We start from the raw sequence: 27,294 nt of genomic DNA on the forward strand, positions 1-27,294 counted from the left end.
TCGGAATGCGGTGAGGGCTTCCACTTCGCTGCAATCAACCATCTGCATAGTCATCGTACTTTGTGTAGTCATCGGGGGGGGGGGGGGGGGGGGGTGTCTAGTATTTTGCCAGCCAAGCAAGGCATCCGGCCAGACCTGGAGGAGGACAGTTATGCTGGATGGTCTGATATAAGTTTCGAGAAACAAAGATTTCTTATTGGGTAGATTGTTTCCCCCAGATTCGGTTGTTAACGCATACTATAGAGCTGCCATTATCATCGTCGGTGGCGCGTCTGCTAGTGCCTTCCCTTCGTCTATCAAAGCGGGGAGGTCGGGTCTTGTTACGTAGACCTGTGCCCACTGATTCTTAGATATTGTGCTTTCCTCGGCAGCTTCGTCGATATCCTTCATAAGGTTTCAATAATAGCTAGGCGGTGCTACATGCCTAGTCGCCGGCCTCATCTTGGTCTTGTTGCTCCTACATATCTGCCTCTTCTCAGGTTTTTATCCTGTTGGCCCTACGGACCAGCCTTATCCTTAAATCATCATGGGCCGAGTTACCCAGGGTCTCATTCAAGAGCTCATTGTCCTCAGGACCCATGCTACTGCACAAGTCATCGAATTCATAATTGTTGTCATTATGGTTGTTATCTCCATTGTCATTATTATCACCATTGGCTTCGTCGCCACTTCAGCCGCCGCCATTGTTGCTGCCGACATTGCCATTGGGGTCATCTGGGTCATTCGTGTCATTGCCTCTCCGGGGTGTCCACCATGTAGATGTCAATTTTTTTGCGGGATCACCATGTAGATGTCATAGGTGGAGGTTGCCATCCACTTGACCATGGGTGCGTTTGGGGCTGGCTGGCCGCTCGAGGATTCTTCTAAGTCCTCGTCTGGATAGTCGAATTCCTAGGAGCCGCTCTATAGGACCCACGGTTAGGTCCTCGATGTTGGCAACTACGTGGGTGTTGGGTGGGTCAAAATTTCTGACCTTCCTTGCAGACTCCCAGATCCGATCATAGATGGATGGTTACTCGTCGAAAATAGCAAGCCTCTGAATTCGATCTAACATATTGTCCAAGGAAGTTTTGTTGTAGTCCTCCGGAGCCTAGTCTAATGTCAGGACAAGAGGAAGTTCACCCAAGATCTACACTGACGTGGATCCGAGGTACGTTTGTGGGGCCAGGTCTAGCGCCTGGGGTGCACGCGTGTTCTTCAAGACAGAGTTCATCTCTGGATCAAGTGTGGGTTTCTTCTCCTTCTTCCGGGCCCGATCCGACATTGGCGCAGAGAAGGGCCTATCTTTTTGTTCCTCGATCTGGTTTGACACCCAACTTGAGAGGTTCAACTCACCACAGGAATCCACGGTATACTCCAAATTGCCAAATATCATGATCTGACCGGGAGTGAGGTTCTCGACCTGGCCAAGGTGGTCAACTGAGTCAGCGAGAAGCATGATGTTTCAAATAAGGAAAATCTGTTGTGGCCTAGAAGTCACGCGAGAACCGATGTGCTCACTTGGGTTGATTCCCATCGGACGCTTTCGGCTAACGATGGGGACCTGTATGGGCCACCTATCACCGATTTGATTCAGGCGAATCTCTCATAGGGGGTCCCGAGCTGGTAGCGTATGCTGGTAACAAGGCACGTGAGTTTTTACCGAGGTTCGGGCTCTCTTGAAGAGATAACCCCCTATGACCTGCTATGTTTGTAATGAGGTGCATGGAGTACAGTGTACAAGTGTTCTTACGACAAGATTCTATGGGATTTTGCATGCCCTACCCCTTGGTTCATTATGTAAGGATATCGTGGTGTAGAGGATTGGCCGGCCTTGGAGTACATGTCAAGCCTTCTAGAACCTTCCTTGTACACGTCGTGGCTCTTCCATTCATGGCCCACTAATGAACCACCATGGGTATCCTCGGCCCCGCCCACCTGGCCAGGAGTCGACGTGGTGAGCACACCCTGGTCTAGGACACCATCAGTTAGGAGGGCTAGAGGCGGAAATTTACGGGGGTGGCTGCAAGATAGCAAGGGGGGCCTAGGGAGTGGTAGGCTCTCTCCATGGGGGGGGGGGGTCCTTGTATTCGAGAGGGGGCATATATTTAGAAAATATCTCCCTCACCTCACTCCGTTTGGCATATATTTAGAAATGTTGAGAAATAATTTGGGTGCCTCCTCACAACAAGGTCGTGTCCGACCGTACTTAGTTAAGTCTCGATCATGAACAACTGTAGAGACAAGGGGTTTACTTATTGACCATTTAATGGAAAAATAAAATATCGGGTTATTTATTTGATTATAAATCAATTTTTAATAGGGAAAAGATCTAGGCTGTTCTCTTCTGCTTGATTAATAGATCAAGAAGTACAGAGTTTTCCATTGAAAAGAATAAATTACTCGACTAGCGAAAATGTCGAATAACCAATCAACTGCTCCAACAGAGAGAATGAATATATATTTTTTATCATAAGAGAAATAAGAATCTATTTTACTACGTTATACTACTTGAGAATTCTATTTGTTATATTTATATCTGAACTTGAGAACTCTATTTGTTGGCAGGATTAAATGGGCCGGCATCCACCTCCCAAAACCTTACCCAATCTTGGCCCAGAAGCCATACGCTACCTACCACGGGACAGCACCGCGCATCTGGTGGCTTATATATTTTGAGTTTCCCCCCATCGCCCATCTCTCTCTCCCTCACCGCACTCCGTCAGAGCGCCGTCGTCCACTGCTTGGCCACAGATCATCGCGGCGCGGCGGCGGACCTTCCTCCACCCCACCCGGTGAGTTGTTCACTTCACCCCCCTTCCTCCACGCCCAGCTCCGTCCGCCTCCCTTCCTCCTCCGTCCGCCACCCCCTTGGGACTCCCTGTCTCGTTCTAGCGTCGGCCAAATCCAATCATTCATGGTAGAATTCTCGTAGGGTTGCTTCGCCAAGCCCTAGTCTCCGTGGGTCGCAAGATCTGTGCGGCGTTTTTCAGTCGTTTTGGGTTTGTATTCTTCTTCGTGATTCTCTGCAGCCTGCAGCGGTGGTTCATGGATCCGTTCTCAAGTTGGGTTTACAAGAGGGAGGAAAGATCAGGTAGCTTGTAGATTCGGTTGAGATCAGTTAGCTGGTCCAGTTTTGAGATGGCTTGATCTATAGATTGTGCTGATGTACAGGTGTGCCCACGTGGTATAGATTGTGCTGATGTACAGTTTTGAGATGGCTTCATCTATAGATCCCTTCTCAAGTCTATAGATTGCGTGGTATCTAGGATTTTGATGCTTTGCTCATGCTAGATCAGGTACCTTGTAGATTCGGTTGAGATGTGCTGATGGTCCAGTTTTGAGATGGTTTCATATATAGATTGTGCTGATGGTGCTGCGTGCTGGTGTACTTGATTGTAATCCAGAACATGTCTTGGCAGCAGTAGATCTGACTTCTAACACATGTGTATGAATCGCTCTTAGGCTTCCTACCATGTTGTGATAACTTAGTATGAAGCACAGATTGTATTGGTAATGGAAATGAATGTACTATACTGGCTTTTAAAACGAGATAGTTTGAAGATGCAAAGTTAGGTATCACTGTTTTATAAGTTGATTATACCATGTCTACTTTCTGCAGGTGCTGAGATCCATATTCGGCGCAGGCTCCACAAGAAGACTTCTTCATTTTTTCTTCTAATAATATTGTTTCCTGCTGCCATCCGATGGACAAAAGAAATAATTCTGCCTCCGCTGAGGACATTACTGAGACTCGGAACTCTAGCCAGAACCTCGAGGTCAGGATTCTTCGTTCTAGACCCGCGAAGAAGCCACCTGCCGACTCAGTGGATACTCTAGTGAAACCAACTGCTAAAAGAATAAGAAGGAAAAGACCCACAGAGAGTGGTCCGGAACCTGAGTTGTCGAAAATTCGTAAGCAAATTAAATACTTTTTCAACCGGATAAGCTATCATCAGACTTTTCTTGAAGCATATACACGTAAAGGCTGGAAAAATCAAAGGTTCGCCACCTCTCTGTTCATGTATTTGATTTGATTTGCTGGCGACTTCTCCTGAACTCACCTTTGTGTGCGTGGCTAAACTTTCATTCATTGTTACTCCTTGCATTCCATTCTTTAAGGTGTTTTAGTTGGAAAAAAAATCGAACTGGAAGTCGCATATATCGTTTTGCATCCGAGTTGCTGTGACACCCTTCTGCAGCTACATATATCAAAACGTATCTGACTCCCATCTATCACACAATAAAATGGCTTTAAGGATAACAATATTTACTTTTAGTTGAACTATTTCATTCTTCTTATTGTCTTAGACTCCTAAGCGTATTTGGCAAAGTTGCTTCTTGAAACAATTATATTTCTTTCATTTGTATATATGTTTGCACATGGACACGATTTATTGAAATGTGAAGACCTGCTGCAACTAACTCGGCTCACTGCTAGTGTATTAATTTGGAACCGGCGCAGAAGTACAATTAAATGGTATTTTTTAGTTAAAAATTTGAAAGGTTCCCCGATTTGGCTGTTAAGAAACGCTCCCTTTTTGTCGGTGTTTCCTATTTAATCTGCAGTTTAATCAACCAAGAGAGTGCGAGGTTAGAAGTATAAAAGTGACAGGCTTACCATCTGTGCATTTTGGTTTAGAAATACAGTCACGAGTCATGAGGTCAACATTCATGTATTACAGGATTTATCATTTTATCTCTGCTGATGTCTTTAAAATCTCATTCATGTACATTTAAAATCTCAAATTGGGCCAGTTGTAATCAATGATTTAGAACAATAGCACTAGCCTTGCGAGCCCAAAGCTCGAAGGCGGTGGCGGGCTGTGCGCACAGCCGGCCGCGCGCTACTAGTCACTTGGATGACACCAGGTTCCAGTTTAGTATTCAACTAAATCAATGTTCTTATTTGGCTGGTTATTTCATCAATGGCGCATGAGCATGCTTTCTTTTTTGGGGTCACACTCATGGTTAACAACACGGTTTGTTGGACGTTCTTACTTTGGGTTCCTTGCAGCGTTAGTTGCAGTTTAGAAATGTTATTCACCCAGACATAAACATGCAGTGTGGAAAAAATAAGGCCCGAGAAGGATCTTGAACGGGCCAAGAAGGATATCATGCGGTACAAATTAAAAATACGAGAAGCTTTCCAGAATCTTCATCATCTTCTAACTGTGGGGAAGCCCGAGGAATGTTTGCTTGATTCTGAAGGAAATATATCTTCGGATGATGTATGCAACACATTTTTCTTTTCCAGTGTTCTGTTCTGTTATGCTTAATATTTTAATCAGTGATCATGCTTTCCATCTTGCAGATTATTTGTGCCACTTGTAGTTTAAAAGAAGATACATTGGATAATGACATCATTCTCTGTGACGGAGCCTGCAAAAGAGGGTTCCACCAGAATTGTCTAAACCCTCCTTTACTGACTAAAGATAGTAATACTTATTTTCCTATTTCCTATGCTATTCAAGGTTCTGTTATTTCTGTTGTTAATTCATTCATGTGATCATTGCCTTTGTAGTCCCCGAGGGAGAGGAAAAATGGCATTGCCCTGCATGTGATTGCAGGATAGACTGTATAGAATCAATAAATAAATTCCAAGGGACATCAGATCTTTCAATTAGTGACTCTTGGCAGGTAACATTTTCACTGTTAAGAATACTTCACTGATTCAAGGCAATTTAATTTGAACTATATTTCACCATGATAGTACATTATTTTTGCAGAAAGTTTTTCCTGAGGCAGCTGCCATGGCGCACGGGCCTATGCAAAGTGATGTACCTGATCTTCCATCGGACGATTCAGAAGATGATGACTTCGACCCCAATATATCCGAAGAACATGTGGCTTGTGATGTAGAAGGATCATCAGAAGAGGATGGGGATGAAGGTTCATACTCTGATGACTCCAATTTCATCACCTCTTCTGACAATTTAGAACATGTGAAGGACGGAGAGAAAGTTGATGACCTTGGATTACCTTCTGATGACTCGGAGGATGATGACTATGATCCAGCAGGGCCAGATTCTGATGAAGATATCAAAGAGAAGCAAGATGAGTCAGACTTCACATCAGACTCTGATGATTTCTGTGCTGACATTGCGAAGTCTTGTCATATGGAGGAAGTTTCATCTGGTCGTAAGGCTGGAGATCATACTAATGACTTGGAAGGGGCCCCTGTTGGACCTAACACATCAATTTCACATCTCACAACCAAGGATCTTGAGATCGACCAGGATGCGATTTTACCATCAAGGAGACGGCAGGTTAAACCGTTGGACTACAAAAAACTTTATGATGTAAGCTCAACTTGCATGCATTACTTTATTCTTAAAATATAGTCAAATCCAATAGTTCCACTGAAGATTGAAAAAAACATTTTTGGGGGTGATTAACATGATTATAATGTGATGACCGTAATAAAACATGCATGAATACTTTGATAATTTTGGTATAGATGCGTAGCTGGTCTTGTATTTCTTGATTTTTCGTTATTCTGTTTAGAACACAAAATTGAAGTGATGCTGACCATTAACTCAAGTACCACTGTTGAGTAGAAATTACTAACTCAACTGTTAATCAGAATGTGTTCTACTGGGTTTGTGAACCTGACATGATTCTTCTTCATGCTGAAATCAAAAGGATGCTTATGGGGAAGCACCATCTGATTCAAGCGATGGCGAAGACTGGTCTGGGAAGAGCACACTCAAAGAAGACAGTGAAGAAGAAAATGAAGTGGATTCCTTTGTACACAAAAGCTCCAGGGGAACGCGAGCTGTGCATCGTGGTTTAGTAAATGATCAACACTCCAGGAGGCTGACCTCTGGTCCTGAAGTGGACCAGGCTGTAAGCCCCCAACTTGCCTGTGTGCATATTTTAGCAGCTTTTATGATAATTGTTTTTGTCCTCCATTAAAGCTTTTCGTATCTTTGTTTGCCTTGATGTCAACTGGGCGAATCATTACTTTATTTAGAAAATCAAAAAGCCATCATGGGAATGCTCAAAATGATTGGAATATGAGTTAAATCATGCCTAATAGTACAGCCAACTGCTGGCTCTATGGTGTTTCCATGTCTTTTGTAATAACCTGTCTTCATATTTGTTGTACTTTCCTAAGAGCACATGCTGTGGAAAGCTCTTGCATGAGATCATACGTCCAATACCTTTTCATTTTTCTCTCCTCTACATAGGTAAAATTGCCATATAAGCGGGGTATAAGCCTGCTATTATACCAGCTCTTAGACATACATGGATATCATGATAATATAGTACCAGATACGTAGCTTGGCTGCTATGTCTTCAGTTTAGTATTTTGTTTAGCATTTGAGCTGATACTAAACAATTGCTCTAAATTTTTTGTTAACTACTCCCTCTGCCTAAAGTGTTATGTACAATTTTGTGATGATCTCACTTATAAACATAAAATATTTCTTCTTCATGTCGAAACCAAAAGCAGGCTGATGGGAAAGCACCACCTGGTTCGAGTTACCGTGAAGATTTGTCTCAGAAATGCACACCTGAAACTGAATTCACTCCGCAAAGCCCTCAACAAAGCTTGAATTGTTCGGTGAATTGGCAAAATACAGAAGAGCTGCTTACCCCTAATGGAAGCAGTACAACAGGTCAGAAGAGACACTATGGGCCAATAATTAATCAGGTACAGTGGCATTCTTTTTCCTATAACATTAGTCCTATAGTTTGATTCATCCGCAAGCACTTCACTTCATTTTATTTTTCGCAGAGGCTACATGAGCAATTCAAAATACATCAATACCCTAGCCGTGTTGTTAAAGAAAGCTTGGCACAAGAACTAGGTCTGACATTTCATCAGGTTTGTACCTCTTTTTCATGAATTTCCAACTGCATGTAAGTTGTCTTGGCATTGAGCTAACCCTGACTACGGCTTCTGCTAACAGGTTGAGAAATGGTTTGAAAATAGACGGCGTCACTTAAAAAAAGCATCTAACAAAAACAGCAATCCCATAGAAAACCATAGCAAAATGCCGCAGGAGCTAAAGAAGAGGAAGATTGGCTAACGACGTTTCTAGCTAAGGATTTTGGCTCCTACAAGTCAAGCAATTGTTTCCTTCTTTATCCAAATGGCAGGTGTTTCAATCCTGTGGTGGAAGCTTGCTGCGATATAAGGGACCGCCCGCAAAGGGACCGCACACTGTTATGGGAGAGAATGGAACACACTCACGTTTGATTGTGCCTTGCGTCCCTGTTGTTGTCTCCTTTAATATGATGTAGAATCATGCTCATGTTCTGTCATTGGTTGTGGTCATTGTTGTGTCAGTTGTTGTTTACCTAGAAATAAGTGACTAGTTGTTTATTGTTCATATGAATTTTTGACGATATGTCAGTTGATCTCCTTGGTACATGTTGTAATCTTTCCTTTTTGCGGGAAATATATGTTGTACTTTTTGAAGGAGTATATTCTCGTTAAGACTTGAGACTTCCTTTTGATGATTTCCTCTTATCCCTCGTCTGCATCAGTCCTTCATTTGTACTGTAAGCTATGTTTTCCTTTTGACATGTTTATCTTGACGCGGTGTTAGGCCAACTCCAACACTAGACCTCAAATCGTCCGGCCGCGTTTGATGCAAACAGACAAAAAATATGGCGTGGTGGGCCGCGTCTGTTTGCATCAAACGGACAAAAAATATGGCCCAACCGTAGATCCCATCCCGATTTTTGGTCCGGCCCGTGTTGGTTCTGCTTCATTTTTAGAACAAGGTTGCTCTGGATTTGGGACCAAGCGGACAGAAAACGGACGTCTTCGCGTCCTCTTCGTCCGTTTGTGTCCGCGCTTGGCCCACCAGTCACTCTCTCTCCGTCTTTTCTCTACCTGGCCCACCACGCCCACCCACCACCACTAGGCAGCAGCGGGGTTCCCAGGAGCACGCGGCGCAGTTGCCCTGCCTACGGCGGTCTCCTGGCCCTCCCGCATGGCGTTCCCTCCGGACGGCCTCGCCTCGCCGGCATCGAGGCCCTAGCCGCCGCGGCCGGCAAGTAGACAACAGACCTGGAGCACGCCCGGCGTCGCAGCACCCGAGCCCAACCTGGAGCACGCTGCGGCGGGAGCGGCATGCAGAGAAGGCTGCGGCGAGGCGGGCCGAGCTCGCCGTGGGCGACTCTGGCGGGTGCAACTAGTGAGTGCGAGGGCGCAACTGGCGAGCGCGATGGGGGCGACGTGCGGACGTGCACAGCTGCTCGCTAGATAGCCAGCCGCATGCGCGTCAGTGCTTGCTAGCTAGCTAGCGGCCGGCTCCCATGGGCTTGCTAGGTAGTGCGCCACGCTCGGGGCAAGTGCTGGTGGACGGCTGGGCGCAACTCTCGGGGCGAGCGCGCAGGCATGGACGGCTGGGCGCGCCAGTGTGCCGGATAGCACGGGCGAGCCATGGTGGGGGCGGGCGGACAGTTTGAGATGCGGTCATCCCATTGGATGCACAAGATGATAGACGTCCAAAACCGGACGCACGTGTCCTTTTTTCTGCCTCAAACGGACGAAATCCGGACAAATCGAACGTCTGTTTTGGGTCTAGCGTTGGAGTTGGCCTCGGTGAAACTGAAGCCTTAGTTGCGGACCTGTGGTTGGTTAGGTTTGGCGAGTGGGATCATAACTAGAAGACGAACTAGGTTGCTTGATTTCTCCATGGAGCAGAACAAACCAAACGAGTCAAACCCCTAGTAGATGGGTGACGGCTGTCGTCTCTATTCAGGAGGAGACGCAAGGCAGCGAAAGATAACAAGATTTGCCCCAAAAAGTCTCTGGTGTTCTATGACCGGAACGAATAATCATGCCGCATACACTACCGGAATAATTGTCGACACCGACGACTTTTTCTATGCCGACGGCCTTTTGTTGGGGCTGTCGGCATAGATGGATATATGCCGATGGCCTTGCTGAGGCCGTAGGCATAGAAAGGCCGTCGGCATACCGCCGTCTATGCTTACGGCAACTGTAGGCATAGGAAGGCCGTCGGCACATATGTACTACAGACTTTTCATTCCGACATCTAAACAGTCAATTTCATTGTTTCGTGATGACATGTCATGCTTCCATTATTTAGGTTATTCCTACTTGGTGCTACGGAAAGGATGAGGGATGGTCAAGTTTGGTGGATAGGTGGCTTGGTGAGGATGCAGAGTTTGTTGCCAAGAGCACAAAGAGCCGGGCTAACCATGGAACCGACGGAACACACGACCAAGGAAACAGGAACCACTAGGGCTACAAGGTACTGAAGGTATATCTATATACATGATGCATTCTTTTTCTTATTTTTACCTTCATGTTCTTATGTATGGCTAACTTTTGTTTGATGTTCAAGAGGAGAAGTTGAAGAAGCCGCTCTCTGGCATGAAGTTGTCGAAGCTGGCCCATGCACAGAGTAACCGCAAGGACGTTGAGAGCGAGTACTATGGCAATACCGAGGAGAACCTGGAGTCTTACAAGGAGTCGTTTCAGAGGCCTCATCCTGGTCCGGATGCTGGTGACCCCGTCCTGTCTCAGCTCGATGACACGGCAGTGGTGGCCATCCAGCCGAAGTTCCATGGCCGCTACCTGTCTTCGATGGCTTGATCACTCGTTCTGTCTCCTACACATGGCTCCGAGCTACCAACCCTAACCCGAGCGGCAGTACGAGCTGTTCGTAGCCTAGCTTAGCCATCCAGCATGTTGTAAGTGCTTTCCCACCTATCTTCTTTCTTTCTCACTTTCTCACTTTATTTTCTGTATTGCCCACTTAGAAATAACCTAAATTTTGTAGGCATGCAAGGCCTTTGTCGAGCTTAAGCATGTCGAGGTGTGGGAGTACTTGCAAAGAGTAAAGGCAAATGAGGATTAGAACCGTCGGATGACGGCGGTAACTTTTACCTACTTAGAACGAACCTAAATTTTGCACTTCCATTTATTCTGATCTCCGTGTTTGCTTGGTTAACTAACATCTAGGCTATGTTCTCGTCTATGCAAAACCACACGGATGCACCATCAATGGGACCCGCATGACCACCTTCTGGAGAACCCCCATACGTGCCCATGATCGAAGAATGGGTGGCACTAGGCAGTGGTACTCCGGTTAGTACATTTGCCTAACTATTCACCAACTAGTTCTCGTTGATTCAACACTATCATATTTACCCTTACAATCTCTTTTCAAACATGTAGGGAACCGGTGGATCATCGGTTTTTCCATCTGGTGTTGGTGGCCCGACTCCTGCTTTAGAGAGCCTAGTCACTCCACTCTTGTATGGTGGTACTGGTCTTGGCGGTGCTCACGGCGATGATCCCAGTCTTGGCTGAACAATGATGTTTTCCATGTCTTGCAATGCTTTCCATGTTTCGTACTTCTTAACGTTCTGACAGGGTTTCCTATAGCGTGTTCCGAAACTCCACAAAGGGCTGAGCCTTCGTCTACACCGCACTTATAAACATTGGCATGGTCTCCCTCCTCCGTCATACCTCCGGCACCACCTCTGCTTCGCTACCTTCTCCTTGATGTGCCGCCCCTCCTATTATCTTCTTCCCGACATCGCCATGGAGCCCGCTGCACCGATGAACGCCTCGGCCACTGGCTCCACCACCATCACAACCGCAGCCACAGACGGCGCCGGCTGCCCACCTCCTCATCACACCATCACTGGCATCCCCATCCTCAAGAAGGAGCGCGTGAGGTGAATTCTTCATTAACTTTTTCTTGTTTTTTCTTTTGCTAAAATGCATGCATTTTTATTTGTTAAAATAAGTTAGATCTATGATGGTAAGAAATTCTAGTTAGTTGCTAATTGTTAAAATGCTAGTTAGAAGCAAATTGTTTATTTGTTAAAATACTAGCTAGAAGGAATTTTTTTATTAGTTAAAATAATTAAGTTAGATATCATGCTTGCATGATGTTAATTTGTTTGCAATATTGATAAAAGTAAGTTAGTAGCAAATGCTAGTTATATATAGTTGTTAATTGTCAGAAAGTTAGCTAGATATATACAACTACTAATTAGTGTAAAAAATTCCGGGCACGACCGTATTGGAATGGGGCATGTCATGTTGAGTCCTCCAGGACGACAACACTCACAATACCGCTTATAGCGAGGATTCAGATCCGCCTTCGTCGGCCTCCAGCCCCGACACTTCATCGAGGCCATGGGAAGGTAGAAGGAGCCCTCAGAGACAGACTCAGAGTTGAAGTATTCTGAGTCAGAGAAGGAGGAGGACAACTATTAAGACGATGCCTAGCGTAGCGATTGTGACCAGTCGACGGTCATCGACAAAAGTCCTCGCCCAGATAACGGCCCGGATGGAGCGTCGAAGAAGGACTAGAGTACTCTATCTATCTTTAGTTTGATGGTCCGACTAGCCGAACCCTAGCTTGTTTAATGCTATTTTGGTTGTAGGAAGACATGTTTCGTATATATCAATGTATGGATGCAATGGTTTCTATGTTTATATGTGTAGCTAGTACTTTCGACGAAACGCTACGAGTAGCCTTTGTTAAACCCTTCAGAAAATCGAGTAGTGTGTCCAAAAGATTTAGAAGTAGCATATCAAATCACTGAAGATTTAATAGTGCGATGAAAAGATCACATGTCTACCATATGCAGATCAAACAAACAATTCTTTTCCAAACTTATTTTTTTAGTTGGACTTCTTTTTCATTTTTTGTGTGATGTACGGGAGCCATGGGATTGTGTCAAAGTATGTAGTATGTGTTGGAAATATGTATTTGTGAAGTTCTATATTTTCTAATCAGAACCCTCTGGGAGAAAAGGGGGGAAATTCCATAAGGAGTACACCTTTATTTTACGGGCTATTCGCTTTTGTCCACGCAAAAATTGGCATAATGTTGGCTAAAAAACTATGCAGTTCATTTTTTTCGATGTGCAGTTCACTTTTTCATTGACCACACCGAAGTATCCCTCTTACGACAGGTCCCTGCGTTGGCGCGTGCAGCCAAAAAAAATGGATGTAGTTCACTAATTTCTGCCCTTGTAGTCTAGACTCATTAATGAAGAAGTCAAAATTTTTTTGAAAAAATAAGTTGCAGTACACTGACCATGTAATGTGCCTATAAAAAGTTAGTGAAAGAAAAAAAGTCTTGTAGTTCACTTCGACTCGTGTCATGGTTCACTTTCCACATGGAAAAATCTGAATTTTTTCCAAAAATTCTTGTAAGCCAGAATACTCCCACAGCCAGAAGATGGGGTGAAGGGGAGCTACCAGGTGCCACACGGAAGGCCCACACGGCCACCCTTAGGTGCATGGTGGTTACGCGTGGGGGCCCCTTATGTCAGTTGGGGCTCTACTTTTACCACGGGAAACCAAAAAAACTAATAATATCAACTTAAACTTTTAACCCGATTGGAGTTACGGGTCTTCGGATATTTAAGAAACGGTGATCTGCCCTAGAAAATTGTTGAACATCGCAGCCAGCCATGTGACGGATACCAAACTGAAACTAAAGATTGGCCTTATATGGAAAATTGGTGCCACAGGAATTGTTTGTCTGGTTGAGGCACACAAGTTTAATGTTTGGACTATCTCAATAAGAGATTTTATGCGATTTCTACGTCCCAGACAAGTAGTATGACAGGAGTACGAGTTAGATCCGGGCTGAGTCCCTGTTGGACTAGAATTAGGACTTTAGGACGTGTATTGATTTATTTATTTTCTTGCAAGAAAAACCTAGATAATTACTTTTCTTGTACGGGTATTCGAGCCGCCTCATATATTGGTAACGCACGTTGAACAACACCAATTGAACCAAAAATGAAGTGATGCTGACCTTGTGTCATGCTTCTGTTCCTTCATAAGTCCTCTTTGATGGAGGATTGAGGATCCATGATGCCCCAGGGGTGACTGAATTGACCTGGAGCAGTGCTTAGCCACCGCTAGCCTGATGGGGTCCCTCTAAAGCGAGTGGTGTTTTCGTTCTACAAAAGCGCCCGCAGGATGTCTTGCATACCATTCTTCTTCGACGTGAGTTGCAGTGCATTACCCGTGGCATTGATGGTACACGGTGACGTTCTCATGTGCGAATAGATCCAAGGGCTCTAGATGAGCCTTATCCTCTCTCAAAAGCTTCTTTATTATCCAAGGAGGTCATGGGAACAAACATTAATGAAATCGGTGAAGAATCATGTCCGATATGAGCCTTTTCGAGCTTGTCAGGAAGTGATATAAGCACTATGCATCGTTGAATGATCTAGACTACTCAGCTAAAACGGTTGCCTTTTTTTCAAACGAACTCGGAATTTGAAGTTCTTGAGCTCGCTTTTCATCCAAATCCCAAGTCTACTACCTGGAAGTCCTCCGTACAGAACAAAGGAAAGTAATGAAAACTAAATAAAACCACAAACTATGGAATGGTCATAATGGAAAGAGTGGAAACTAGAAAACATGCATAATGGACTTGTACTTAGATCTATGGCACATTATATATGGAGATAACACACAATAATTGAGCTCCAAAATTGTGTAAAATATAGTGAGTCGGTGTCCATCCTGCCCACGACCTTGCCTGCGGCAAGAAAAAACCGAGGGCAAGCCTTGCTTGAGTGCTTCCGGCAACGACGAGGCGCTAGCCAAGCCGGCTGGTGCGAAGACGAAACGTGAAGACACTGGATGCCCGAGCCATTGTCTCGGTAGTGGCGGATCCCATGCACTGGCATGTCTTCTTTTTACAGCGGGACATTAGGACCCCATGCCAAACTGTCGATGGCTTTCGAGACCGCTCAAACGCATATTGCAGGCGGAATCCGAAGAATACAACATCTGCACCGTCATGTCGATAGATGTTTGCCCGATGGTGAGTGCCAACGGTCGTGTATATAATCCTAACAATATCACGGGTTGTCTACGTAGAGGCAATCATATATATCTTGCAATGCTGATGCAAGTACGCACAAGGAATTAGACAGGTTTGGGCCCTCATTGGTGGAGGTAATACCCTACTCATATGGGATATTCTTGCCTTGTTGTAGGTTTCCATATGAGAGAGTTCAACCCCCAGTTTGGTGCCCACCTCCCGGCTTATATAGTGTGCCCTGATACGTCTTCAATGTATTTATATGCTATTTCATATAATTTTTGGGACTAACCTACTAACCGGAGGCCCAACCCAAATTGTTGTTTTCTTGCCTATTTTAGTGTTTCGAAGAAAAGGAATATCAAACGAAGTCCAAACGGAATGAAACCTTTGGAAGAGTTATTTTTAGAATGGAAGCAATCCAGAAGACTTGAAGTAGACGTCAGGGAAGCTTCGAGGAAGCCACGAGGCAGGGAGGCGCGCCCTACCCCCCTGGGCGCGCCCCCACCCTCATGGGCCCCTCGTGGCTCCCCTGACCGACTTCTTTCGCCTATATATGTCCATACACCCTAAAAACATCGAGGAACACAATAGATCGGGAGTTCCGCCACCACGAAACCCTATTTCCACCGCCGCAACCTTCTGTACCCGTGAGATCCCATCTTGGGGCCTTTTCCGGCGCTCCGCCGGAGGGGGCATTGATCATGAAGGGCTTCTACATCAACACCATAGCCTCTCCGATGATGTGTGAGTAGTTTATCTCAGACCTTCGGGTCCATAGTTATTAGCTAGATGGCTTTTTCTCTCTCTTTGGATCTCAATACAAAGTTCTGCTTGATTCTCTTGGAGATCTATTCGATGTAATCTTCTTTTGCGGTGTGTTTGTCAAGATCCGATGAATTGTGGGTTTCTGATCAAGATTATCTATGAACAATATTTGATTCTCCTCTGAATTCTTTTATGTATGATTGGTTATGTTTGCAAGTCTCTTCGTATTATCAGTTTGGTTTGGCCTACTAGATTGATCTTTCTTGCAATGGGAGAAGTGCTTAGCTTTGGGTTCAATCTTGCGGTGCTCGATCCCAGTGACAGAAAGGGAAACAACACGTATTGTATTGTTGCCATCAAGGATAAAAAGATGGGGTTTATATCATATTGCTTGAGTTTATCCCTCTACATCATGTCATCTTACCTAATGCGTTACTCTGTTCTTATGAACTTAATACTCTAGATGCATGCTGGATAGCGGTCGATGTGTGGAGTAATAGTAGTAAATGCAGGCAGGAGTCGGTCTACTTGTCACGGACGTGATGCCTATATATACATGATCATACCTTGATATTCTCATAACTATGCTCAATTCTATCAATTGCTCGACGGTAATTTGTTTACCCACCGTAATATATGCTATCTTGAGAGAAGCCACTAGTGAAATCTATGGCCCCCGGGTCTATTTTCCATTATATTAATCTTCCAACAACTAGAAATTGCTATTACCATTCATTTTGCGTTCTTTACTTTTAGTCTTTATCATAAAAATACCAAAAATATTATCTTATCATCTATATCAGATCTCACTTTTGCAAGTGGTCGTGAAGGGCTTGACAACCCCTTTATCGCGTTGGTTGCAAGGTTCTTATTTGTTTGTGTAGGTACGAGGGACTTGAGCGTGGCCTCCTACTAGATTGATACCTTGGTACTAAAAAACTGAGGGAAATACTTACGGTACTTTGCTGCATCACCCTTTCGTCTTCAAGGAAAAACCAACGCTGTGCTCAAGAGGTAGCATGCCCACCTCCCACTCCATTGCATCATCTAAAAGCTCCCTAGACACATCGGCAGGGAGTGCCCGAAGAACAAGAGAAACCAGAGAGAGGGCGGGCTGCAAGCTCGTCCAGTGTGAGACAGGCTGGTGCTCCCCGCCCCCGCCCGCCCTTCCCCGCCACCGATGGCCCCGACGGGCGCCCCCTACATCGACCACGGGCGCCGGCCAAGAACCAGCCACAAGGTGATCGCCTCCACTCCGGAGATGGAGCAGCAGATCTTCCCGCTGCAGCAACACGCGGTGGTGGTCACCGCGGTGAGCAAGCTGCACGCGGCCAGCCCCCTCTCCATCGGCCGGACCATCTAGCGGGAGTTCCAGATCCCCGCGCACCTCCTCCGTGTCACCAGCCACGATCCTGAGGATTTCTTCATCCACTTCAGCATGCTGGCGCACAAGGACCTCGTCGTTCGGCGTGGCTCGATCGCGGTGGACGGCGTCTCCTTCCTCCTGGAGCCGTGGAGGGAGTATACGCACGTGATCCACGACACCTGGATGCTGCACATCCGCGTCGTCATGGAGAAGCTGCCAATGCAGCTATGGACCCTGGAGGGCGCGAAGGACGCGTTGGGCGACATGGTGATCATCGACCGCCTCGACAGCCGCACCTTTGAGCGCGCGGACAGGAAGCTCTTCGCCGTCTGGGTGTGGGTGTGGAAACTCCACCACATCCCCACCAAGGGGACGCTGTGGAAGCACGCACGGGGCACCGGCAGGGTGGAGGAGATGCTCGGTTTCTCACCGCCGAGCCGGGTGGTCGCGCCACCTCCCAACCTGCTCCGCTGGGACGTCCTCGTGCACATCGATCGCGTTCAAGACTGGACACCGTTGTCCCCCCGCTCCTCCCACGCGCGGGAGGCTGGGTGCCAGGCGTGGAGGACGGCAAGCCATCGCAGGACCAGGGGCCAGGCCTACGCCCTCCCGCTCAGGTGGCGTCCTCGGGTTGCAAGGGCATGCCCTTGGTAGGCCACAGGCGTGGCCATGATGGCGACGACAACTAGAGGAGGTCCTGGAAAGACACCATCCTTGGGCGGGGTCGCGGCAAGGAGCCGGCCGCGCTCCCCCCCCCACGGAGCACCACCGCAGTCGCACCCCCACCTCGCGCCACAGCCGGAGCCGCCCTCACGACGGGCGCTCGGGCCACGCTGCCAGGGCAGGCAAGGGCGGTTCCCGGGCTGCATCTTGTTCCGGGATGGTTGCACCACCGACTAACCCGCTGCTGGCGCCGCCCCGGCCCCTGCCCAGGGCGTCGGGGGCCACGCATGACGACGACCCGCTGGTGGCCTTCTTCAACGAGGTGGGCAAGGAGCTGCCCCCTCCGCCGCGGGTAGACCCCAAGGATGGCCGCGGTAGACAAGGCAGCCGCGGCCACCGTGGAGAAGCCTCTCTGCTTCGACGGGAACGCAGACGCTGTCAGCAACAACGAGGACGGCATCGACATGGGCCCGGCTCTCTCCCTCGCCCGGCACACCCCTAGAGCGGCTACAACGCACTCCTTGCAGCTCGGCGCGGTCAACTCCCACGTGTGCCACCTACAGATCACTGAAGCTGGTGGAAGCAGCGACCCGGGTCAGCGGTTTGCCAGCACCGTGCCATCCGTGCTGGGGAAGGCCCCTGCTCGTGCCAAGACGCCGAAGTGTTCCAAACCTACTGTGCCCCCGTCCCTGCCAGAGCGCTCATCAGGCAAGCAACCCGTCCAACGTCTCGGTCAGCCAGAGGGCCACACTGCGTATCGTGCACGGCCTCGGCATCCTAGGGCCAAAGGAGACCATGACGGCCAAGGCAGCAGAGGCACTAATCCGCCGCTTCAACGAGCCGCTCTCCGACTCCGACATCACGGCCATCGCCAAGCTCACCAACCTCGATGCCGTGGCTCTCAAGATCGCCGCAGTGTTGGGGAACGTAGTAATTTCAAAAAAATTCCTACGCACACGCAAGATCATGGTGATGCATAGCAATGAGTGGGGAGAGTGTTTTCTACGTACCCTCATGGACCGTAAGCGGAAGCGTTATGACAACGCGGTTGATGTAGTCGTACGTCTTCACGATCGACCGATCCTAGTACCGAAAGTGCGGCACCTCCGTGATCTGCACACGTTTGGCTCGGTGACGTCCTACAAACTCACAATCTAGCAGAGTGTCGAGGGAGAGCTTCATCAGCACGATGGCGTGATGATGGTGATGATGAAGCTACCGGCGCAGGGCTTCGCCTAAGCACTGCAACGATATGACCAAGGTGGATTATGGTGGAGGGGGGGCACCGCACACGGCTAAGAGATCAATGATCAACTTGTGTGTTCTAGGGTGCCCCCTGCCCCCCGTATATAAAGGAGCAAAGGGGGAGGCCGGCCGGCCATTGGGGCGCGCCAGGAGGGGGAAAGGAAGGAGGAGAAGGAGAAGGAAAGGGGGGCGCCGCCCCCTTCCCTAGTCCAATTCGGACCAGAGGGGGAGGGGGCGCGCGGCCTGCCCTGGCCGGCCCTCTCTCTCTCCACTAAGGCCCATGTGGCCCATTAGTTCTCCCGGGGGGTTCCGGTAACCTCCGGCACTCCGGTTTCTCCGAAATCACCCGGAACACTTCCGGTGTCTGAATGTAGCCATCCAATATATCAATCTTTTTGTCTCAACCATTTCGAGACTCCTCGTCATGTTCGTGATCACATCCAGGACTCCGAACTATCTTCGGTACATCAAAACACATAAACTCATAATACTGATTGTCATCGAAGGTTAAGCGTGCGGACCCTACGGGTTCGAGAACTATGTAGACATGACCGAGACACGTCTCCGGTCAATAACCAACAGCGGAACCTGGATGTCCATATTGGCTCCCACATATTCTATGAAGATCTTTATTGGTCAAACCGCATAACAACATACGTTGTTCCCTTTGTCATCGGTATGTTACTTGCCCGAGATTCGATCGTTGGTATCTCAATACCTAGTTCAATCTCATTACCGGCAAGTCTCTTTACTCGTTCGGTAATGCATCATCCTGCAACTAACTCATTAGTCACATTGATTGCAAGGCTTATTGATGTGCATTACCGAGAGGGCCCAGAGATACCTCTCCGACAATCGGAGTGACAAATCCTAATCTCGATCTATGCCAACTCAACAAGTACCATCGGAGACACCTGTAGAGCACCTTTATAATCACCCAGTTATGTTGTGACGTTTGGTAGCACACAAAGTGTTTCTCCGGTATTCGGGAGTTGCATAATCTCATAGTCATAGGAACATGTATAAGTCATGAAAAAGCAATAGCAATATACTAAAATGATCAAGTGCTAAGCTAACGGAATGGGTCAAGTCAATCACATCATTCTCTAATGATGTGATCCCGTTAATCAAATGACAACTTATGCCTATGGCTAGGAAACTTAACCATCTTTGATTCAACGAGCTAGTCAAGTAGGGGCATACTAGTGACACTCTGTTTGTCTATGTATTCACACATGCACTAAGTTTCCGGTTAATACAATTCTAGCATGAATAATAAACATTTATCATGAAATAAGGAAATAAAGAATAACTTTATTATTGCCTCTAGGGCATATTTCTTCAGTCTCCCACTTGCACTAGAGTCAATAATCTAGTTCACATTGCCATGTAATTTAACACTAATAGTTCACATCACCATGTGATTAACACCCATAGTTCACATCGCCATGTGACCAACACTCAAAGGGTTTACTAGAGTCAGTAATCTTAGTTCACATCGCCATGTGATTAACACCCAAAGAGTACTAAGGTATGATCATGTTTTGCTTGTGAGAGAAGTTTAGTCAACGGGTCCGCCATATTCAGATCCGTATGTATTTTGCAAATTTCTATGTCAACTATGCTCTGCACGGAGCTACTCTAGCTAATTGCTCCCACTTTCAATATTTATTCAGATTGAGACTTAGAGTCATCTGGATCAGTGTCAAAATTTGCATCGACGTAACCCTTTACGATAAACCTTTTGTCACCTCCATAATCGAGAAACATATCCTTATTCCACTAAGGATAATTTTGACCGCTATCTAGTGATCTACTCCTAGATCACTATTGTACTCCCTTGCCAAACTCAGTGTAGGGTATACAATAGATCTGGTACATAGCATGGCATACTTTATAGAACCTATGGCTGAGGCATAGGGAATGACTTTCATTCTCTTTCTATCTTCTGCCGTGGTCGGGCTTTGAGTCTTACTCAATTTCACACCTTGCAATACAGGCAAGAACTCCTTCTTTGACTGTTCCATTTTGAACTACTTCAAAAATTTGTCAAGGTATGTACTCATTGAAAAAACTTATCATGCGTCTTGATCAATCTCTATAGATGTTGATGCTCAATATGTAAGCAGCTTCATCGAGGTCTTTCTTTGAAAAAAATCCTTTCACACACTCCTTTTATGCTTTCTAGAAAATTCTACATCATTTCCGATCAACAATATGTCATTCACATATACTTATTAGAAAGGTTGTAGTGCTCCCACTCACTTTCTTGTCAATACAGGCTTCACCGAAAGTCTGTATAAAACTATATGCTTTGATCACACTATCAAAACGTACATTCCAACTCCGAGATGCTTGCACCAGTCCATGGATGGATCGCAGGAGCTTGCACATTTTGTTAGCACCTTTATGATCGACAAAACCTTCTGGTTGCATCATATACAACTCTTCTTTAAGAAATCCATTAAGGAATCTAGTTTTGACATCCATTTGCCAGATTTCATAAAATGTGGCTATTTGCTAACATGATTCGGACAGACTTAAGCATCGCTACGAGTGAGAAAATATCATCATAGTCAACACCTTGAACTATGTCAAAAACTTTTTTCGACAAGTCTAGCTTTGTAGATAGTAACACTACTATCAGCGTCCGTCTTCCTATTGAAGACCCATTTATTTTCTATGGCTTGCCGATCATCGGGCAAGTCAACCAAAGTCCACACTTTGTTCTCATACATGGATCCCATCTCAGATTTCATGGCCTCAAGCCATTTTGTGGAATCTGGGCTCATCATCGCTTCCTCATAGTTCGTAGGTTCGTCATGGTCAAGTAACATGAACTCCAGAATAGGATTACCGTACCACTCTGGTGCAGAACGTACTCTGGTTGACCTACGAGGTTCGGTAGTAACTTGATCCGAAGCTTCATGATCATCATCATTAACTTCCTCACTAATTGGTGTAAGCATCACTTGAACTGATTTCAGTGAAGGAATACTTTCCAATTCGGGGGAAGGTACAATTACCTTATCAAGTTCTACGTTCCTCCCACTCACTTCTTTCGAGAGAAATTCATTTTCTAGAAAGTATTCATTTTTAGCAATGAATATCTTGCCTTCGGATCTGTGATAGAAGGTGTACCCAACATCTTCTTTTGGGTATCCTATGAAGACGCACTTCTTCGATTTGGGTTCGAGCTTATCAGGTTGAAACTTTTTCACATAAGCATCGCAATCCCAAACTTTAAGAAACGACAACTTAGATTTTTTGCCAAACCATAGTTCATACAGTGTCGTCTCAATGGATTAGACGGTGCCCTATTTAACGTGAATGTAGCTGTCTCTAATGCATAACCCCAAAACGATAGTGGTAAATCGGTAAGAGACATCATAGATTGTACTATATGGAATAAAGTACGGTTATGACGTTCGGACACACCATTACGCTGTGGTGTTTCAGGTGGCGTGAGTTTGTGAAACTATTCCACATTGTTTTAAATGAAGGCCAAACTTGTAACTCAAATATTCATCTCCGCGATCAGATCGTAGAAACTTTGTTTTCTTGTTAGGATGATTTTCCACTTCACTCTGAAATTCTTTGAACTTTTCAAATGTTTCAGACTTATGTTTCATCAATTAGATATAACCATATCTGCTCAAATCATCTGTGAAGGTCAGAAAATAACGATACTTGCCGCGAGCCTCAACACTCATCGGACCACATAAATCAATATGTATTATATCCAATAAATCAGCTGCTCGCTCATGAGGCATGGTTCGCAAGCATCAAGTGATTCCAAAAGCCCATCAACATGGTGTTTCTTCTTGCGCTTTACACCAATATGACCTAAACGACAGTGCCACAAATAAGTTGCACTATCATTATTGACTTTACATCTTTTGGCTTCAATATTACGAATATGTGTATCACTACAATCGAGATTCAATAAACCATTCACCTTGGGTGTATGACAACAGAAGGTTTTATTCATGTAAACAGAATGACAATTATTCTTTGACTTAAATGAATAACCTTATTGCGATAAACATGATCCAGTCATATTATGCTCAAAGCAAACACCAAATAACATTTATTTTAGGTTCAACACTAATCCCGAAGGTAAAGGCAGTGTGCGATGGTGATCTTATCAACCTTGGAATCACTTCCAACACACATCATCACCTCGCCCTTAACTAGTCTCTGTTTATTTTGCAACTCCCGTTTCGAGTTACTAATCTTAGCAACTGAACTAGTATCAAATACTGAGGGATTGCTATAAACACTAGTAAAGTACACATCAATAACATGTATATCAAATATACCTTTGTTCACTTTGCCATCCTTCTTATCCGCCAAATACTTGGGGCAGTCCCGCTTCTATTGACCAGTCCCTTTGCAGTAGAAGCACTTAGTCTTAGGCTTAGGTCCAGACTTGGGTTTTTTCACTTGAGCAGCAACTTGCTTGTCGTTCTTCTTGAAATTCCCCTTCTTCCCTTTGCCCTTTTTCTTGAAACTAGTGGTCTTTTCAACCATCAACACTTGATGCTTTTCTTGATTTCTACCTTCGCCGATTTTAGCATCGCGCAGAGCTTGGGAATTACTTTCGTCATCCCTTGCATATTATAGTTCATCATGAAGTTCTAGTAACTTGGTGATAGTGACTAGAGAACTTTGTCAATTACTATCTTATCTGGAAGATTAACTCCCACTTGATTCAAGCAATTGTAGTACCCAAACAATCTGTGCACATGCTCACTGGTTGAGCTAGTCTCCTCCATCTTGTAGGCAAAGTACTATCAGAGGTCTCATACCTCTCGACACGGGCATGAGTATGAAATACAAATTTCAACTCTTGGAACATCTCATTTGCTCCATGTCGTTCAAAACATTTTTGAAGTCCCGGTTCTAAGCCGTAAAGCATGGTGCACTAAATTATCAAGTAGTCATCATACCAAGCATTGTCAAACGTTCATAACGTCTGCATCTGCTCCTGCAATAGGTCTGTCACCTAGCGGTGCATCAAGGACATAATACTTCTGTGCAGCAATAAGGATAATCCTTAGATCACGGAGCTAGTCTGCATCATTGCTACTAACATCTTTCAACTTAATTTTCTCTAGGAACATATCCAAAATAAATGGGGTAGCTATTTGCGAGCTATTGATCTACAACATAGATATGCAAATACTATCAGGACTAAGTTCATGATAAATTAAAGTTCAATTAATCATATTACTTAAGAACTCCCACTTAGATAGACATCCCTCTAGCCATCTAAATGATCACGTGATCCAAATCAACTAAACCATGTTCGATCATCACGTGAGATGGAGTAGTTTTCAATGGTGAACATCACTATGTTGATCATATCTACTATATGATTCACGCTCGACCTTTCGGTCTCCAGTATTCCGAGGCCATATCTGCATGTGCAAAACTGGCTTGCATCTGTTGTATGTGAACGTAGAGCTTATAACACCCGATCATCACGTGGTGTCTCAGCATGAAGAACTGTCGCAACGGTGCATACTCAGGGAGAATATTTATACCTTGAAATTTTAGTAAGGGATCATCTTATAAAGCTAGCGCCGAACTAAGAAAAATAAGATGCATAAAGGATAAACATCACATGCAATCAAAATATGTGACATGATATGGCCATGATCATCTTGTGCCTTTGATCTCCATCTCCGAAGTACCGTCATGATCTCTATCGTCACCGGCATCACATCATGGTCTCTATCATCTTGATCTCTATCAACGTGTCGTCATATGGTCGTCTCGCCAACTATTGCTATCACATAGCGATAAAGTAAAGCAATTATTTGGCGCTTGCATCTTATGCAATAAAGAGACAACCATAAGGCTTCTGCAATTTGCCGATAACTTCAACAAAACATGATCATCTCATACAACAACTTATATCTCATCACGTCTTGACCATATCACATCACAGCAAGCCCTGCAAAACAAGTTAGACGTCCTCTACTTTGTTTGTTGCAAGTTTTACGTGGCTGCTACGGGCTTAGCAAGAACCGTTCTTACCTACGCATCAAAACCACAACGATTTTTTGTCAAGTATGTGATGTTTTAACCTTCAACAAGGACCGGGCATAGCCACACTCTATTCAACTAAAGTTGGAGAAACAGACACCCGCCAGCCACCTGCGTGCGAAGCACGTCGGTAGAACCAGTCTCGCGTAAGCGTACGCGTAATGTCGGTCCGGGCCGCTTCATCCAACAACACCGCCGAATCAAAGTATGACATGCTGGTAAGCAGTCTAACTATTATCGCCCACAACTCACTTGTGTTCTACTCATGCATATGACATCTACGCATAGACCTGGCTCTGAAGCCACTGTTGGGGAACGTAGTAATTTCAAAAAAAATTCCTACGCACACGCAATATCATGGTGATGCATAGCAACGAGAGGGAAGAGTGTTGTCTACGTACCCTCGTAGACCGTAAGCGGAAGCGTTATGACAACGCGGTTGATGTAGTCGTACGTCTTCACGATCGACCGATCCTAGTACCGAAAGTACGGCACCTCCGTGATCTGCACACGTTCGGCTCGGTGACGTCCCACGAACTCACGATCCAGTAGAGTGTCGAGGGAGAGCTTCGTCAGCACGATGGCGTGATGATGGTGATGATGAAGCTACCGGCGCAGGGCATCGCCTAAGCACTGCAACGATATGACCTAGGTGGATTATGGTGAAGGGGGGCACCGCACACGGCTAAGAGAACAACTTGTGTGTTCTAGGGTGCCCCCCTGTCCCCCGTATATAAAGGAGCAAGGGGGGAGGCCGGCCGGCCCTTGGGGCGCGCCAGGAGAGGAGGAGTCCTCCTCCTAGTAGGAGTAGGACTCCCCTTTCCTGCTCCTACTAGGAGGGGGAAAGGAAGGAGGAGAGGGGGAAGGAAAGGGGGGCGCCGCCCCCCTTCCCTAGTCCAATTCGGACCAGAGGGGGAGGGGGCGTGCGGCCTGCCCTAGACGGCCCTCTCTCTCTCCACTAAGACCCATATGGCCCATTAGTTCTCCCGGGGGGTTCCGGTAACCCTCCGGCACTCCGGTTTTCTCCGAAATCACCCGGAACACTTCCGGTGTCCGAATGTAGCCGTCCAATATATCAATCTTTATGTATCGACCATTTCGAGACTCCTCGTCATGTATGTGATCACATCCGGGACTCCGAACTATCTTCGGTACATCAAAACACATAAACTCATAATACCGATCGTCACCGAAAGTTAAGCGTGCGGACCCTACGGGTTCGAGAACTATGTAGACATGACCGAGACACGTCTCCGGTCAATAACCAATAGCGGAACCTGGATGTTCATATTGGCTCCCACATATTCTACGAAGATCTTTGTCGGTCAAACCGCATAACAACATACATTGTTCCCTTTGTCATCGGTATGTTACTTGCCCGAGATTCGACCGTCGGTATCTGAATACCTAGTTCAATCTCCTTACCGGCAAGTCTCTTTACTCGTTCCGTAATGCATCATCCCACAACTAACTCATTAGTCACAATGCTTGCAAGGCTTATAGTGATGTGCATTACCGAGAGGGCCCAGAGATACCTCTCCGACAATCGGAGTGAAAAATCCTAATCTCGATATACGCCAACTCAACAAGTACCATCGGGGACACCTGTAGAACACCTTTATAATCACCCAGTTACTTGTGATGTTTGGTAGCACACAAAGTGTTCCTCTGGTATTCGGGAGTTGCATAATCTCATAGTCATAGGAAATGTATAAGTCATGAAGAAACCAATAGCAATATACTAAAACGATCAAGTGCTAAGCTAACGGAATAGGTCAAGTCAATCACATCATTCTCTAATGATGTGACCCCGTTAATCAAATGACAACTTATGTCTATGGCTAGGAAACTTAACCGTCTTTGATTCAACGAGCTAGTCAAGTAGAGGCATACTAGTGACACTTTGTTTGTCTATGTATTCACACATGTACTAAGTTTCCGGTTAATACAATTCTGGCATGAATAATAAACATTTATCATGAAATAAGGGAATAAATAATAACTTTATTATTGCCTCTAGGGCATATTTCCTTCACGCAGGCATGCACGGACCAGACGAAGAGGCCGCTCAGGCCACCGCATCCCCATGTTAGGTTTCCCTAGTAGCTTTAGTCTCCGGCGACCCCCAGCGTTCGGCTGGGTAGAGTTAGGTTCTTTTATGTGTTGTAACAGTCTAGAGTACTCTTGCAGTAGAGGCGTAGTTGATCGCCACAGAATTTGGGGCCTATTAGTGGCCGCCAGCGACCCCCCGGGCCGATGGCGGTGTGCTATCGTTTCCTTTCTAGTAGAATTAGTCGTCGGAGCAACCACCTGTTTCCCCATGATTGAAACAAACTACCCAATTATGAGCGGGAATGTACGAGGGCTCAACTCGCCGGCCCGGCTAGCCGTTGTGAGCGAGATGGCGGAGGCGCA

General features: G+C 46.0%; 1 protein-coding gene across 1 annotated transcript; it reads left to right on the forward strand.

Moving 5' to 3' along the window:
• Positions 1-3,610: 3,610 nt before the first annotated feature.
• LOC109757299 (homeobox protein HOX1A-like) lies at positions 3,611-8,448 on the forward strand. Its single transcript, XM_045234021.1, has 9 exons — positions 3,611-3,982; positions 5,045-5,210; positions 5,294-5,417; positions 5,504-5,619; positions 5,709-6,281; positions 6,625-6,828; positions 7,439-7,639; positions 7,724-7,813; positions 7,899-8,448. Exons 1-9 carry the CDS (start codon positions 3,687-3,689, stop codon positions 8,016-8,018), a joined length of 1,890 nt encoding a protein of 629 aa, XP_045089956.1. The 5' UTR covers positions 3,611-3,686; the 3' UTR covers positions 8,019-8,448.
• The last annotated feature ends 18,846 nt before the right edge of the window (positions 8,449-27,294 follow it).

Source organism: Aegilops tauschii, chromosome 3, assembly GCF_002575655.3.
Source record: "Aegilops tauschii subsp. strangulata cultivar AL8/78 chromosome 3, Aet v6.0, whole genome shotgun sequence".
Classification (NCBI taxonomy): domain Eukaryota; kingdom Viridiplantae; phylum Streptophyta; class Magnoliopsida; order Poales; family Poaceae; genus Aegilops; species Aegilops tauschii.

What these genes read in the sequence shown, in the direction of transcription:
- LOC109757299 (XM_045234021.1), top strand. Translation starts at nt 3,687, where the DNA reads ATGGACAAAAGAAATAATTCTGCCTCCGCTGAGGACATTACTGAGACT. An exon ending in AAAGGCTGGAAAAATCAAAG is followed by an intron (nt 3,983 to 5,044) that starts GTTCGCCACCTC and finishes ATAAACATGCAG; the next exon opens with TGTGGAAAAAATAAGGCCCG. An exon ending in CAATTAGTGACTCTTGGCAG is followed by an intron (nt 5,620 to 5,708) that starts GTAACATTTTCA and finishes TTATTTTTGCAG; the next exon opens with AAAGTTTTTCCTGAGGCAGC.